General features: G+C 39.8%; 1 protein-coding gene across 1 annotated transcript in view; it reads right to left on the bottom strand.

The window, feature by feature from the left end:
- Positions 1-1,044: 1,044 nt before the first annotated feature.
- The window catches only part of crls1 (cardiolipin synthase 1), a 51,059-nt gene continuing 34,844 nt past the window's right edge, over positions 1,045-17,259 (bottom strand). The window contains exons 3-7 of the mRNA XM_048601231.1: positions 15,068-15,197; positions 8,059-8,144; positions 7,142-7,210; positions 5,038-5,129; positions 1,045-1,318 (exon numbers count right to left, since the gene is read on the bottom strand). Of these exons, the coding sequence (XP_048457188.1) occupies positions 1,228-1,318; positions 5,038-5,129; positions 7,142-7,210; positions 8,059-8,144; positions 15,068-15,197 (468 nt within the window). The 3' untranslated portion in view covers positions 1,045-1,227. The remainder of the gene's footprint in view (positions 1,319-5,037; positions 5,130-7,141; positions 7,211-8,058; positions 8,145-15,067; positions 15,198-17,259) is intronic.

Genomic DNA, 17,259 nt, shown 5'->3' with positions numbered 1-17,259 from the left:
TTTGGTCTCTGTACTCACTCCTACCTATTCAACTCTGTAGCCACCTAAAGAAAAGTAGAGCAATGAGCGAAAAGAGGCCATCATGCCCAGCTTGCTTGTGCCAATTCTCTGAAAGCACTTACCCCAAAGAACTGCAATTTCCTTCCTTGCCGGTATTTCTTCAAGTCCCTTTGGAAAGCAATTATTGAATGTGCTTCCATCACTCTTTCAAGATGTGCAAAACAACTCACTGCACAAAAGGAACTCAAGGCCTCTGCTTTCAGGAATTTTTCTATGCAAACCCCTAAAATGAGGATATTTACCAAATCAGTGCATGAACAAATCTGAAATTGTGCTCACAAAGCATGCCAGAGTTCTCATAGCAAGACCAAGTTGGAAGCAACAGTACAAAAAGCACCACAGTTATAAAACAAAACTGCCCAAATAACCAACACATAAATTGTACCCAGAATAGCAGGAACAGTATTAAGGACAAAATGTAACTACAACAGATTAAATAAAGCATTTCTACAAAAAGCAGCATGCAAAAGATAGGCTAAAATAAACTACAGTACACTGAGAAATCCAAGTGCAAGTCCACTCAAGCATTACTGGAGTTTATAGTTAATGCGCAGTATTCAGGCTCTCTGTCTGGTCTTAGAGCTCGCTAGGCTAGGATTTTCTAGACCATTAACATGAATGGGGAAAACTAGTCTGGTGAATACATAACCAGAAAACCCTAGCTTGCAGCCTCAAAGGCAAAGACCACATTAACAGTACAAATATCCCTTTGTGTAAAACACATTGGAAAGCTCCCATTCATGAAAGAATTTCAGACCCTCTGACTAACCATGCGAGAAGCATCTACTCTTTACATCCCAACCTGTAATTGTTACATTATTTAAAAGTATATTGCAGTAACATAGTTAAAAGAAAACAAATGGATCTCCATATTTAAGAGCTAGACTATATCATTTGGATACCATTCAAATTATCATTGCACAGTTTGCGGCTGAGATTCAATTTATTATGTGAAGTGCAAATAAAATATTAAAACTGTAAATGTAAGAAATCTATAATTTTTCAATTTTATTATTAAATTGACAATGTTGTAGGTAAAAAGTCCACATATCTACATTATTTTTAATCAATGTCCTTTTTCTTTAAAGCAGAGAAATCAAGGTCCAGTCCTTCTTTACTTCATTGTACTGTTTCTAAAAACGCTGGAAAATTATGAACCAATTTATCTCACTTCATCCGTTTTAAAACTTGCACTGTGTTTTTGCCATGGAGGTAATAGCTGTACGCAGACGCCGCTGTTGTCAATGCAGTGATGTACCTGAAAATAACAAGGTAATATGATAATCAGATCGTTATCAAGTCACTAAACATTGCAGCAGTGTCAAAATCATTAACCCAGAACTCATGCAAGATCTCTTCAATAGTTCAAAAAAAGTCAACAACATGCTACATTTACATACCACCTTTAATCTTTTAAAAATGCCCCAAGGCACATCACAGGAGCGTAATCAGACAAAAACTGATAGTCAAGCTGATGGAGGTGATACTAGAACATTAAGCTGGGTCAAAGACATAATCTGATGCCAGTTTAAGCAAAGAGGTATTAGAACAGGAGACCAAACGTTTGGGTTGAAGATGTACAATTTAACAACTGGAGTGAATGAAAGGTAGAGATGCGGACCGAGGGAGAAAATTCCTGAGTTTAAGATCTAGGCAGCCAAATACGTGGCACAGTTATTTTTTCTCCCAAAATTAATCACCTCACAATTTGTTATATTAACTTTCATTTCCTCACTCACTACTTATCCACCCAATGGTCTTGAATTCGAGTTCGATTTATCGTTGTCACATGTACCGAAATACAGTGAAAGAGTTGTTTTGTGTGCTATACAGGCAAATCGTACCAGTCAAAGCGCATCAGGGTCACAGAACAGAGTGCAGAATACAGTGTTACAGCCACAGAGAAGGTAGAGAGGGAGAGGGAGAGACAGAGAGAGACCAGAATTAACTTTGAGAGGTCTGTTCAAAAGTCTGATAACAGCAGGGAAGAAGCTGTTTGTAAGTCTGTTGTACATGTTCTCAAACTTTTATATCTTCTGCCAATGGAAGACGGTGGAAGAGAATATAACTAGAGTGGAGGGGTCTTTGATTATGCTGGTTGCTTTCCCGAGGCAGTGGGAAGTATAAATGGATCCCTGTATGTTGTTGCTCTCTTCTACCTTAGTTGAGTCTTTGCTGATAGAAAATGGCTAATTTTGGAAGCTGCTTATGACAATTTATTATCCAGTTAGAAAAGGTAGTTTTCCACATTCTGCGAGAAAGCATAGAAAATGACCGAATGACTTTGGGAACAAAAACAAACGGTCATCACCGGCTAACATTTCAAAACATTATTTGCTCCACATGCAACAATAATATTTTCAAAATGTCAAATGATAAAGTAATTAAAATAAAATCACTAAAACATCAAACTGTGACTGTAATTACTTCACTCCCATTGATCCATCCCCTACAAACTATTTTGCTAATTCGGTTTCCTTATAACCACAAATTCCATCACACGACTCCTGACAGACCATCTCTGTTTTGTTCAGCTGGGTTAATTGTTTGTTCCCTTTGACCCTTTCAGCAGTAGTATCACAGTGGTTAGCATTGCTGCCTCACTGCGCCAGGGACCAGGCTTCAATTCCGGCCTCGGGTGACTGTCTGCGTGGAGTTTGCACATTCTCCCCGTGTCTACATGGGTTTCCTCCGGATGCTCCCCGGTTTCCTCCCACAGTCCAAAGATGTGCAGGTTAGGTGGGATGGTCATGCTAAATTGCCCATAATGTTCACGGGTGTGTAGGTTAGGTGGATTAGCCATGGGAGCTGCAGGGATAGGGTAGTGGGGGTGAGTCTCGGTGGGCTCTTCAAACAGTTGGCATGGACTTGTTGGACTGAATGGCCTGCTTCCACAGTGTAGGAATTCTATGGATCTTTCAAGTCACTTTTCTTCATTCTGAATGATTTGGTACATCATACGATAAAGGTACAAATTCTCCACACAGTCTACCTTCCAAAGGCTTACCTAATCATTTTCGGTGACCACCTTTCCATCTCACTTGCCAATCTGAAGCTTGGAACTCCCACAAAGCAGGTTATGAAAAGGGATGTTAAAATGCTATCACAGTAGCCATCAGAAACTGACAGGACCAGATAAATACTGTGACCACAAGAGCAGGTGAGAGGCTGGGTATTCTACGACCAGTAACTCACCATGTCTCTCCCAAAGCTTGCCCATCATCTACAAAGCACAAGTCAGGAGTTGGTGGAATACTTTCCACTTGCCTGATGGGTGTAGCTCCAACAACATGCAAAAAGCTTGACATCACCCAGGACAAAGCAGCCCACTTGATTGGTATTGCATCCACCACCTTCAACATTGACTCCTACCACCAAGAATACATACTGACAGCAGCGCTCTTCATCTTCAAAACATACTGCAATAACTCAACAAGGCTCCTCTGAAAGTACCTTCCAAACCCATAATCTCTATCATCTAGAAGGACAAGGGCAGCAGATGCATGGGAGCACCACTACCTACAAGCTCCCTTCCAAGGCACTCACCATTCTGACTTGGAAATATATTACTGTTCCTTCACTGTCAGTAGACAGAAAATCTGGCACTCCCTCCCTCACAGAAATATAGACGTCCTGACACCACACACACTGCAAAGGTTCAGGACAGCAACAGCTATGCCTCACCTTATACAGTCATAGCGTCACACAGCATAGAAACAAGCCCGTCAGCCCACCACGTCTATGCCTACCAACACACACCAAATCATACTAATCCCATTGACCTGCACTTGGTTCGTAGCTTTTTCTCCCCTGACATTTTAAGTGCTCCACCAGAAGCTTTTTAAAATGTTGCGAAAGTAGCTCCCTCAACACCCTCTCAGGCAGCACGTTCCATATTTCTACTGCCTTCTGGCTGAAAAAGTTTTCTCAGATCTCCTCTAAACACCTACCTCCTCACCTTAAACTTATGCCTATCCAGTCTCTCCTCAGAACTGAGACTTTCTATCCCAGGCAACATTCTGGTGAATCTCCTCTTGCACATTCTCCAGTGCAAACACTTTCTTCCAATAGTGCGGCAACTAGAACTGAACACAGTATTCCATCTTTGACCTAAACAATGTTTTATAAACTTGTAACAAGACTTCCTTGCTACTATATTCTACGCCCTGGCTAATGAAGGTAAGCATCATTTGCCTTCTTCACTACCCTGACAATGAAATCACCAGAAAGATGAACAGCCTACTCAAGACCAATAACTCCAGAGGGACATGTGACCTTAAAAAAAAGAGAGAGAGAATGAAAACACCATATCTTTTGAGTAAGGATGGAATGGGTGGAATGCTCAAGTAATAAACATGACACCACCTGCAAGGTAGGTAGTTTCTACTCATTTATAAGTCAGTACCTCATATTGAAAGAGTTCCTCATGGACTAAACTTCAAACAGAAGATCTTTAACAAAAACAAAATTGTCTGATTAAGTGGATGACTAATTGTATGTTATGAGCAGGCCATTTTTCAACACAATGGTTGTGTTAATAGAATTCATTCATCACATGAATCCTATCCAGTAAAAAGTTCTGTTCACCAAAGTTGTTGCTAACTTCCACAGATACCCTACTAATTATATCAAAATGCTTCTATTTGTTTAGAGACCCATCCACATTATCACCTCACTTAAATGTGGGTCTTGCAGCGTTTTGCCTCTGTCGCTTCTGCGTACAGGCAAATGAATTCCCTAATCTTGCACCGGTGGCACAATTTTCATCGCATTCCCGATGCTGGGCATCTCTACACCTCCAAATACCCTCATCACAAGTTACTCTGTGCCTAGAGCCACAACCACTCCAATCTTGCCTAACTCCTGCATGCAGTGCAAACTGTTCCTTTTAGTCAAAGTAATGGGCTAGTTTGCTGTAAGAAAAGGGCTATAAACACACATTTTTCTGATCTCCATAATGTTTCAGGCAAATCTCACCATAAACTGTGAAGGAACACACTGTCCACATACTGAAAAACTGGGGCTGCCAGTGATGCTGCCACTAGTACAAGTTGAACTGCTGTGTTAACCTGCAACATAAATGAAAGACAATGAATTAAAATGAATATAAATTAAAATGAATTAAACTGCCAAATAAAATGTTATATTTAATGTAGCAACAGTCTGGGGTTCTCTGTTTCAGTTTGATTATATTACAAGTTATGTTGTACAAACAGACCATGGCACCGACATGTTGGTCAGCACTGGAAATTACTCAGTAAAAGCCACACTGAAGGACTCAAATATGCAATGTGCAATAAAACAAAAATAACCTCCACGATAGAATCATTGAATATAAGGAAAGGGGACATTGAGACAATACTTACAGTATGTACTACAAACCTCAAGGCCTACAAACTCTGTATAGATTTCTGTTTTTAACATTTCACAAAAAGTTCTTTAAGTCCATTTGAAAAAGAGCTCTTCAATCATTTTTACATTTTAATTTAAAACTATTTATAATAGGCTTATCAAAAATTACCGTACACCACATTTGTTGCAGCTTCTTAGCACAATTAATGTAGTACATCCAAGAATTGTCCAATTCTTCATTACTTAATAGAAATGAAGGAACAAAAATTGATACGCATAATGTCTAGAAACCCACAAGTAGAGCACAAAGATCACTTTTTGAAAAGAAGTGAAGCTCTGGCCGAGTAAATTATTATAAAGATGGAGTTAGAAAAATTCAAGCAACAATAAGATACAGGTGGAGGAGAAATTCTGCAGGTTTAGCAGCATCTGTAGAGAGAGAAATACAGTTAATGTTGAGTCTGATATGACTCCTCTTCAGAACTGAAAGGGGTTGTAAAAATGTTTTTTATGCTGTAGACAAGAGGGAGAGGAGAGCAAGTGGAACATATAGTGATGTGGCTCACAGTCAAAAACAGAGGGACTGCTAATGGTGAAGAAGTGGGAGATAATATATAAACAAAGGAGAAAATGGGTCAGTTCTGCTGAGACCGAAGTTACAGCTGTGCATGTATGCCCACATTTGCATGCGCAGGGGTTAAAGGATGAAAGAAAAAAAATTGAGGACGTGGAGGCCATGCTCTGAAGTTATGGAATTCAATATTGAGATTCACGGACTGTAAGTTGCCTAAGTGGAAAATGAGGTGCTGTTCCTCCAGCTTGCGCTGTGCTTTGTTGGACCATTGCAGAAGGCCCAGGACAGAAATGCTGGAATGGGAGCAACTGGAAAGTCAAGGTCATTCCTACAGACAAAGCACACGTGTTCCCAAAAGCAGTCACCCAGTTTCTGTTTGGTCTCACCAATTTAAAGGAGACTACATTGTGATCAATGAATACTGAGGATTAGATTAAAAGAAGTACGAGTAAAACGAGTAAAACAGTCTTCAAACGTTAATCAGATTCCACTTGGATAGAAAACAATCAACACTCGAATCACTAGATTCCTTCTCTCACCAAAATTCAGGAAGGAAAACTAGCCCACATTGCTAAGCAGGAATGAAGCATGGGGAGTTTTTACAATAACCAACCTCTTCTCACTAGAATCCCTCCAGCCACCCATTTTAATTGCTCACTGCAGTTACACTGCTGAAGTTTCAGTCAGAAGTCTCACAAATTATTGCAATTCAATAGCCAAGGAGGTCAAGGGAATTTGATTTGAATGTTATCCTGGGCATCAGTGGATGAGCTGCTGCAGAATACCTGCTCCAGAAAAAGGTGGTCTAATTTCCATCCTCACAACCTGGAACACCTCACTGATAGGTCAGCCCCACAATTCACCCACTTCCCAGGAAGTGCCAGCCAGCAACTTTCACACTCTCTGTTACCTTTGTCACACTGTCAGCTCACTGGTAGCATGAAGGTGACAGGAAGCTGTTAGAAGAATAAATCTGTTTTTTAAACCATCCCATCTGCTCAAAAAGCACAGGAGTTTAAAAGATAACGTCATAAGTTAGAACAGTCCTTCACAGGCTACATCCTTGGCTGGCAATTAGATCTGCCCACAGTACACGGAGAATTGCAAAAATCAAAATTTTGCTCAACGTATGGAAAAGTGATCAATTAATCTCACCTTGCTGATAAACGTTGGTTTCAATTGCGCTGTGGCATAGCACGGGTTGAAATATTTGCTGAGAGTCCTCTGTGAAAGACGAAAGTAGTTATTTAGTTGTATGCAACCCATTTTACAAAACCCAAACTCTAAGTCAAATGGTTTCACAATGCAATACGGGTGAAGGAAGGGAGAAACAAGTAGGAAATCTTCTCATTTTTGTCTGCATACAAGTCAAAGTATGTAACGTTATGCGAGTATGAGATCAAAGCAAAGTTATTCCATATTGATATCAATGCTAACTTCCTGAAATATACTTTGGGACAGAGGATTTACAGTTTGGTGTCAATTCAGCGCAATTATCCCATTCTTTTCCAGTGCAGGAAAGAATCCTGGAAATGCCCCCAGCTAAGACATGCCATAGAGCGATCACATTCACGTTCACCTGGGACCTGTTTTGTAAGGTAGGGATCAGTTCATCCACAGTCACAAAAATTCCTTATTCATCATTCCTCCTTTGCCACTATTTCATAAATAAAGTATGAAAGACATAATTTCATTAATTAGCTGCCTCCAGATGATGAATCTAAAGCGTCTTAATGAGTAAATTCATCCCCAAAGGATTTATCAAATAGGATGCAAAAAAAAACATACAAGGAAAGGCTCGATCAGCATCAGCTCATGATAAGTCAGAGCCTTTCAGACATATCTCTGATTTCACGAAAAACCACAGCACTGAAACGCAAGCCACTATGAAGGAAAGGGGGCAGAAGGGAAAGTGAGGTGGGTGGGGCACGAGCAAGTGCAGAACACTGGGGTGTAATTTGGTTGGGTGCCAGACAAAGCGCATGTCAGGCAGGTACCAGGCACGAGAGTGAGAGAGAAAGAGGAGAACAACAGAAAGAAGTTAAAATGAGATAAACTACTTTGTTACTTACTGGTGGTGGAACCGTTCGGTATCTAATATAAAAACCAGCTGCAATCAAGGTGATATCTCGTATAAGGACCATAGCAGTGAGAGGAGCTGAAAAACAGAACAAATGAAATGGATATGAGGTGGGGTTTGGGAGACGGAGGGGAATGTGGACATATTCAACAGTAGGAAGAGAAAACCTTATGTGCACACATCCTGGATGGAGCAAATAAACATATTTCATTCTTATTTGCAAATGTTCTTCTGTCCTTAGAGAGAAGATGGTCAGCGCAGTTAATCCCTCAGATTTCTCCAAGATTTGAACTGACAGCTTTAAACTGCATAATGTATACTTGAACTAATTTTTCCCCTACCAACCAAAAAATAGTTTGCGATAAATGGAGAAAGAGAGTTGGACTTTGAAATAAACTTTACAAATTAAAAATACCTGCAAGAGCGAAACTGCATGGAACTCAGTGTACAAATAGAAATATGTGAATAAATGACATCACAAACTACTGCACATTTGAAGTATTACTACAGTTACAAAGTTGGTCATTAAAAATGATCTTGTCAGGAAGTTTTAAGATGTGACAATTCAAATATTACTCTTTACTATAAACTCAAAGCATAACTCGCAGGCGGCACACTGGCTAGCACTGCTGCCTCACAGCGCCAGGGACCTGGGTTCAAATCTACCCTGGGGCGATTATCTGTGTGGAGTTTGTACATTCTCCCGGTGTCTGTGTGGGTTTCCTCCCGGTGCTCTGGTTTCCTCCCACAGTCCAAAGATTTGCAGGCTAGGTGGATTGGCCGTGTTAAATCACCCATAGTGTCGAGGGGACTGTAAATTAAGTGGGTTATAGGCAGTTGGGTCTGGGTGGGATGCTCTTACGGTCACTGTGGACTTGTTGGGCCGAAGGGCCTGTTTCCACACTGTAGGGATACTACTACTATAATTTTCCAGTAATACACCTAATGTTACACATTTACTGTAAATGGTATGCAGACATTTTAGTGAACAACATCTTCTGTATTACCAGTGAATAACTTGACCAATACAGCCACAAAGACGGATATTTGCATATGTTACACATAACAGCAGGATACACTGGGGAAAGGGAAGACATTTAAAACTATGAATTCATCAGAAGAATAAATGACATCTTCTCATGAGAAATGGAAAGTAAAGCATGGGTAGCGCAAGTTAGAATATTAAGTGCTTAAAAGAACAAATGAGGGTTTGATGCAAACCCACGTAGAATTTTCAACTAAATGCAAGAAGCGTTAAGTTAGTCGTTGCCTTGAACAGCAAATAACAATTTCTATCCATATAGTACCTTTACCAGACTAAATCATCCCATTTTCTAAGCTTTACTAGACAAAATTAGACACCAATCCACACAAGGAGATGGTCAAAAGCCTTGGTCAATGTTAGATTAGAAGCACCATCTTAAATAAAAGACGAGAGAAATAGCATTAACAATGTAGGTAAGGAATTCAAAGATTAGGGTTGATGGCATGGCCACTACAGCGGATCAATTAAAAATCAAGGATGCTCCAAGTCAGAATGAGAGGTTCTAGCATCATAAAATCATAGAATCCCTACAGTGTGGAAACAGGCTCTTCGGCCCAACAAGTCCACACCGACCCATCTCCCCATAACCCACCTAAGCTCCACATCCCTGAACAACTAGGGGCAATTTAGAATGGCCAATCCACCTAGCCTGCACATCTTTGGACTGTGGGAGGAAACCGGAGCACCCGGAGCAAACCCACGTAGACACGGGGAGAATGTGCAAACTCCACACAGACAGTCGCCCGAGGGTGGAATCAAACCCGGGTCCCTGGTGCTGTTAGGCATCAGCGCTAACCACTGAGCCACCATGCATTTTCTAATATCTTAGAGGACTGTGTGGCTGGAGTAGCTGGGAGGAAGAAAGCAATGGAATTAAGATTTGAAAATAATGTTTTAAAGTTGACACGTTGCTTAACTGGAAGCAAATCTAAGTGAGCAAGCACAGGGGTGATGGTGAACAAAAACATGGTTGAGTTGAGACCCGGGCAGCAAAGTTGTTGTTGATCTCGAGTTTACAAATGATAGGGTGTGGGAGGTCAGGGAAGAATGATTTGGAGTATCAAGTGGAGGTAACAACATGTGGATTTCAGCAGATCAATCAACTGTGACTGGGATAGGTTACGAGAGGAATAAAATGCAGTTGGTAATTTTGAGATGGTGCAGATAATCGATGAGTTCATTTGTGGCTCAGAAATGAAACAGTCTGGGTCAGCTTTGGACTGTATCTGGAACGAGGGGTGTACTTGGTGGCTATTTTCATGATCCAAAAAAAAAAAACCAAAAATGCACATTTGGGTTGAAAATGATCAAAGCACAACAGTCATGAGTTACGACACAAATTGAGCTGCACAATCTTTTCTCTCGTCTACATTCAGCCAAAGCTTCACAACATTGCATTTTCATGAGGTTGTTGACTTGCTTGCTGAGGTGGCTTATTTTCGTTCAGATGTTTCATCACCATGCTAGGTAACATCATCAGCAAGGCCTCTGGTGAAGCGACGTTGTTCTACTCCGCTTGGAATTTATATCATCTGGTCCGTTATGATGATTTGTGTCATTTCCGGTTTTGTTCTGTATGGGTTTGTATATGGGGTCCAATTCTATATGTTTGTTGATTGCATTATGGGTGGAGAACCATATCTCTAGGAATTCCCGTGTGTGTCTATGTTTGGCTTGGGCTACTATGATTACCTTGTCCCAGTTAAACTGATGGCCTTCATTGTCTGAGTATACTGATATTAAGGGGAGTTCGTCGTGCTGTTTTGCTGCTAGCTGATGTTCATGTTTTCTGATGGCTAGTTTCCTTCCTGTCTGTCCGATGTAATACTTGTGGCAGGTGTTGCATGGTATTTTGTAAACTACATTGGTTCTGCATTTTGTGGGAATGGGGTCTTTAATCCTGGTGACTTTTTGTTGGAGCATCGCTGTGGGCTTGTGTGCTACCATGATTCCTAGTGGTCATAGGAGTCTTGTCAATTCTGACATGTTCTTGATGTAGGGCAGTGTGGCCAGTATGTTAGGGTGTACTGTGTCCTCTTGTTGTTGCCCATTTAGTAGGCATCTGCGCATGAAGTTGCGGGGATATCCATTCATAGCGAAAACTTTGTATAGGTGCTCGTCCTCTTTCCTGCGTAGTTCCAGCATTTTGCAGTGAGTGGTGGCCCATTTAAATAGTGTCCTAACACAGCTTTGTTTGTGGATGTTGGGGTGGTTGCTGAGACTGGTGTCTTCATTTTTAATGGTCAAGTACACAAACAGATCAATGGTACACCCATGGGGTCACCCATCTCAGGACTCACTGCAGAAGCAGTCATGCAAAGACTGGAACACACCACCCTCCCCCTCATTCAACCTAAACTGTGGATCTGGTACGTGGACGATACATTTGTCGTTGTTAAACGCACCAAACTAGAAGAGACCCATCACCTCATCAACAACGTACTCGCCAGGATTAAACTCATGAGAGAAGGAAACAACAATCAGCTTCTGTTTCTGGATGTCAGAATATGACCAACGGAGAGTTCCAAACCTCAGAGTGCAGGAAAACAACACACACTGACCAAATCCTCAACTTCCACAGCAACCACCCCAACGTCCACAAACAAAGCCGTGTTAGGACACTTTTTAAATGGGCCACCACTCACTGCAACATGCCTGAACTACACAGGAAAGAGGAAGAGCACCTATACAAAATCTTTACTATGAACTTAAAGAAGTCCACACAACCCGAGCTATAAATCTTTGCTAAAACCTTAAGTTGCATTTTCATCATTTGTTATGGACATCCACAAGTGTGGATCTGCAGTGACTGGATAAAAGCAGTTTGCTTTCTGTAAGATGATTAAAAATGCTTTTGGAAAATAATTAATTCTAGAAGAGAGTGGCAGAGTAAAAGGTATAACTGGAAGCCATAAAAAACAGAATCAATGCAATCGCTGCGTTTCACCATGAATAACAGAATAGCAAAATGATGGCATCACTGAAAAGTTAACCAAAAACATGAGCTAGTCCCCACTATTTTAGTCCCAACACAATAAAGCCAGAAGCTAAGTGTTACAAACCATGGAACAGAAGAAAACTCTACTATATTTCCAAACGTACTGACAGCATTGCTTAAAACACGAAAATTCTAATAGAACTGTAATGAAACAAAGGACCAAAAGAATTGTGGACGCTGGAAATCAGAAACAAAAATAGAAATTGCTGGAAAAGCTCAGCAAGTCTGGCAGCATCTGAGGAAGGGTCACTGGATCTAAAACATTAAGTCTGATTTCTGCCCAGAGATGATGAAAGAAAGGACATTAGAATCCATTCATCACGCAGTCTCATTCACTTACAATACTATCCGAAGCTGAGACCATTACTATTTAGGGATTTTATCAGCATCACATATAACATTTTAATGGTGTCCTGCTCTGTGTCCTCACCTTTGATGCTCAACTAAAATAAACTGTGTTAGAAAAATACTGGCATTGACTTAATATCAGATTTACAGTGCAATAACAGCAAGTACAATTTCTTGGTGAACGTTTACCTGACCAGCAACACAGGCAAAGCATATTCTTATGTGGAAGGAACTTCACAAAGTTTAAAATTGGATGACTGGTGTATGTCCTGGAATTCCTCAATGTAAATACTCATGGAATAGTTTTTAAAGTGACTGGCATTTTTAACTTGCTTACATGGAAGTCTGGAAGGGCATTAGTGATGGACTCATGGGGTTTAGTCGTCTTTTTATGGTGAACTTATGATCTTATGATGTTAATTAGTTTTATGCCAAGGCCAAATTGCAAACAATGATGGTTAATCTGGTCCAAAAAATGTCAAGATGCAACTGGTAATATACGTGGTTAAATGAACTGCTGTGGTTAAATAATGCGGTTAAACAAACTGTGATAAGGACAAAGCAGATAGGCATCTGACAAACTTGATCATAGTCTGCCTAACATCTAAAGCTGAAATAGCAATTACACAGCATTGTGATTTTTCACACTTGTTCAATTTTAAGAAACAAGTCATTATGTTTGGAAGTAAATCAATGGTCAACTATATGCAGCAATGCCTTGGAAAAGAAAATGTGGTTACAAACCTTATAACATGTTTAGAATTTGTTGAACTAGGAAATACTATTCAGAATTATGACCTTTGGACTCTTTATGCAAGAACTGTTTAGTTGAACAGAAAATCTGCAGGCTTCCGTGGGCTGAAATGTAAAGAGATTTGAACATCAGACTAAAACAATCAGGAGAGTTTGGAATATGCCCATCATTCTAGTTCACTAGAAATGAGGATAAATGGTGAGGTGCATTAAACATCAGTGCACATCAGTACAAGAAAAATCAAAAAGCCATCAATCAACAGAATACTTGAAGAGACAATGCCACTGCTATCCAGGAGGCAAGGACTGAGTCATGGATAACAAAGCTGTACACTGTTGATTACGTTATGGATCACACAGTTTATTTAACTTGTGTTTAATTCATCTACTGTCTGTTATGGACCAGACCCCGTCAAATTAAAATTAAGAACGTAGCCTAGACCCGAAACTTTTCTAACTTTAAAAGGTCAATGTCAGGTATTGTGCTCCAGATACAGTTCGATTAGTCAAACTACTTGACATTAAGCAAAACACAACTGTTTCAAACACTATAGTTGAAATACAACAAAAGAACTTGGAATAACAACTCTACCGGAAAACTTAACAGAATAATAGATACAGTAACTATTACGCATCAACTGTTCCAATATAGTGACATCCCATCAACACACCCTTGGCAAAAGGCAAATTCAGAAAACGGATTTGTCACATTTGTAATCCAGCAGCCCAGGAAGAGAACCCCTAGCTTTTGGCTGTTATCGAGAGAGGGAAAATAGTTTCCACCTATCCAAGACCCCAACAGCAACTGTTTTGAAAGCGAATACGAAAATCCCTGGTTGTGTGGATAGGAGCTTGACTACACCCACTCAGGCTGCTTCTATTGTTCCAACTTCTAAAACAAAAACTCAAAGTTTCCACAAAGTATTATCTTCTCTTAGACTGCTCAGCACTTTTCCCTAATCTCTCTTTAGAAGAAACCAGGACAAAAACACACTTCTTCAAGCCACAGCATCACATGTCACTCACAAACATAGTCTGTGTCTGTTAAGGTCTTTTCTGGTGCAGTGGTAGTGTCCCTACCTCTCAGCCAGGAGCCCAGGTTCAAATCCCACCTGCTCCAGGAGGTGAGTAATACCATCTCTGATGGATTAGAAAATAACTAATCTGTACCTGTGTACTCTTTAAATCAGTCATGAATGACCCAAATCTAAAACTGTTGCAGCAACTCAAGTGCATAGTATCCAGGTAGTTGAAGATGCAGAGATTTTTGACAGTACACATTTTAACAGCAGTTCAAAAAGCTGGCTCACAAGCAATCAGGAATGGCTAACAAATGCTGGACTTTCCTTCATAGCTCACATGCTATGAAAGAATCTTTTTTAAAAGCAGGAAGTATACTTTAAAGTATATCTTTGGTCAAAACGCTCTTTGGGAAGTCCTAGGTAGATGCTGTAAGAACACATTATTTTTCTTATTCATCTAGTCTAGGGCCTCCCAAGTGGGGTCACAAACTCAAAAATAAGCATTGATCACCCCAGAGCTCTTAAGTGAGGGATAACAGTTGTGCTCCCACTGTAATGGATAGGACAGGGCCCTCAACTCCTCCACAGGTCTCACCGATTCATCCAGATACAGTCACACTGGGAAAAAATCTTGGGAAACACTGATCTCGTCCTACAATCTCAAAACTAATTACACAAAGGTAGACAAGGCATGACATCTACACAAATAGTTATTTTAAGCAGAATAAATTTAAGGCTTTTGATATAATTGCTAACATTCAGGAATGGAAGCATGCTATTTCCTTTTCTGAACTCTATACTAGAAAGGCAAGCGGAAAGGTAATAAAGTATGTACCTGGAATGAGTTCAGCACAGGTCAGACTGACATATAGGACACTGATCAGAATCTTATCTGCCAGTGGGTCCAGGGCACTCCCCAAAGCTGATTTCTGATTAGCCCAGTTTCGTGCAATATACCCATCCAACTGAAAAATGCAAAGAGAAAGAAATGTGTTAAACAGTCAAATCAACAACACTGAATGAAAGGGATATCAAAAATACCTGTTTAAAAAATCTTTTGGCATAGCTTGCTTATAACACAAAATACTTCGACATTGATGCAATTCTTTTTTGGCCCACAATTTACTTCTGATAAGCCAATGTATATTGAGCAAACACATTGGAAACAAGCATTACAAGATTGCTTTCAATTTCTACAGGGATATGCCATTTTTTGAGGATGTACAGATTATATAATCTAAAATGGAACCTAAGTATGTGCCCCTTAAAGCCAAGGTGTACCTGTTCCAGGTCCCAGAAATGAACTATGAATTCATTTCAGGTTAGATTGCAGTTAAGATTCCTGGCTTTGTTTAGGATGTTTTTAAACCAACAGATCAATTTGGAATTATAATAAAGGAGAGCTGAAAAAGATAGTACTACAAGATTTGTATTTTCAAGAAACCCAAGTGGAGGAGATAAGTAATTATTCTAATTATAGCAACTGTTATTTCAACTTTAAAAAAGTGTACATCGGCATAGAGCAATTTAATTCCTTTTAGCCTGTTTTAAACTGTTAAACGGTTATTTGTGAGTTGTTACAAATCCAGAGGCAGCGAAGGTCAGGGCCATGAGCTGATTTGGTTCAGTCAATAGCTCTCTTATCTGTATATCACTGGATTCAAACCCCACTCCAGAAACTTGAATAGAAGATCTAGGCTGACATTCAAAATTACATCGAGTGCTGCACTCTCCAAAGTGACATCTTTCAAATGAGACATTAAAACAGACCCCCACCTACCTTCACATGTTAATGTGAAAATAAAACTATTACGAAGAACATGAGAATTCTCCCCAGTCAATGTTTCTCCTCTGAATTAAACCAATAAAGCTCATTAACTGGTTAACACATTACTATTCACTGTGTCTTTGCTGAGTTCACACCAATGACTGTATTTGCTAAATGACTGACTACAGTTCAAAACATTCTTCCATAAGGTTATAAGCTTTAGGAACTCTTGCTGATGTTTAAGGCACTACATTAAAAAAAAAATCAAGTTCTTCTTTTGTAGTCACTTGAACTCAAATTAGGTGTGACTAAATTTGTCTAGTAAGATTTGCAAAGAATAGAATACATTTTTCAAAAGTATAAATTCGCAAGAAGCATTACAGAATACATGACACAAACTAAGGAATTATGTAGTGGAAACAGCAGATTTGTCACCCAGTACCAATAAATAAAGATCCAGTATCTTGAAGCAGTGAAAAATCGAGGCTCTTATTTAGTGCATTTTAGAATCCAAGATTAAAGAAAAACCATCTACTTTTGCAAACTACTTTCCTTTTTGCCGTTTAGAATGTAATTATATTGTTTGTATATTTTAAAATTTTGTTCATCCAGAAGACCATGAAGTGACAAAAAAAAGTTTTAGTTCACTTTCCTTTTAAAGTAGGCAACAATCAGATTCCAATTTAAACCTTTGAGCATAGTTAGAATTAGAAGCTGCCAGCAGCAAATTTTGAACTACATAAATACCTTGGTAGGATCATGGTTCATTTTTAAAAGGGACAGCTGTTATATAAATTTGTGGAAAGTTTTGAATTTTATTTGAACTCTTTCCTTGCTGCAACAACTAGATTCACATAGGGTGTCCTTCCATCTCCGGTCGTCCCACCCACTCACCCACAAGCAGAAATATGCCCTTCTTCTGACTTTTTGTTTTCATACCACCACCAGTCTCCAAGGTTTATCAGGCTTTTCTGCTCTCTCTCCATCCCACAAGTGCTGGTTCTACACTTTTCTTGATTTCTCTGTCTCTCTCTCTTTTTGACTCCCTTACAAATGGGCCAGACTTGTCACTGCCTGCTGTGATTCTGAATGTCGCTCAACGTCAAGAATTCCAGCTCTGATGTGAGGCAGGAGTCCAACGGCACTGTGGATTTTCATTGATTGTGTGCGAGAACAGCACCCTGAAAATCTTGTAAGCATTGATGTAGGATTGTTACAATTGTAACAGACATGAGAAAGATGATCGCATGGTAAGAGCG

Source organism: Rhincodon typus, chromosome 9, assembly GCF_021869965.1.
Source record: "Rhincodon typus isolate 14 chromosome 9, sRhiTyp1.1, whole genome shotgun sequence".
Taxonomy (NCBI): domain Eukaryota; kingdom Metazoa; phylum Chordata; class Chondrichthyes; order Orectolobiformes; family Rhincodontidae; genus Rhincodon; species Rhincodon typus.
This window is presented reverse-complemented; position numbering and strand designations above follow the sequence as displayed.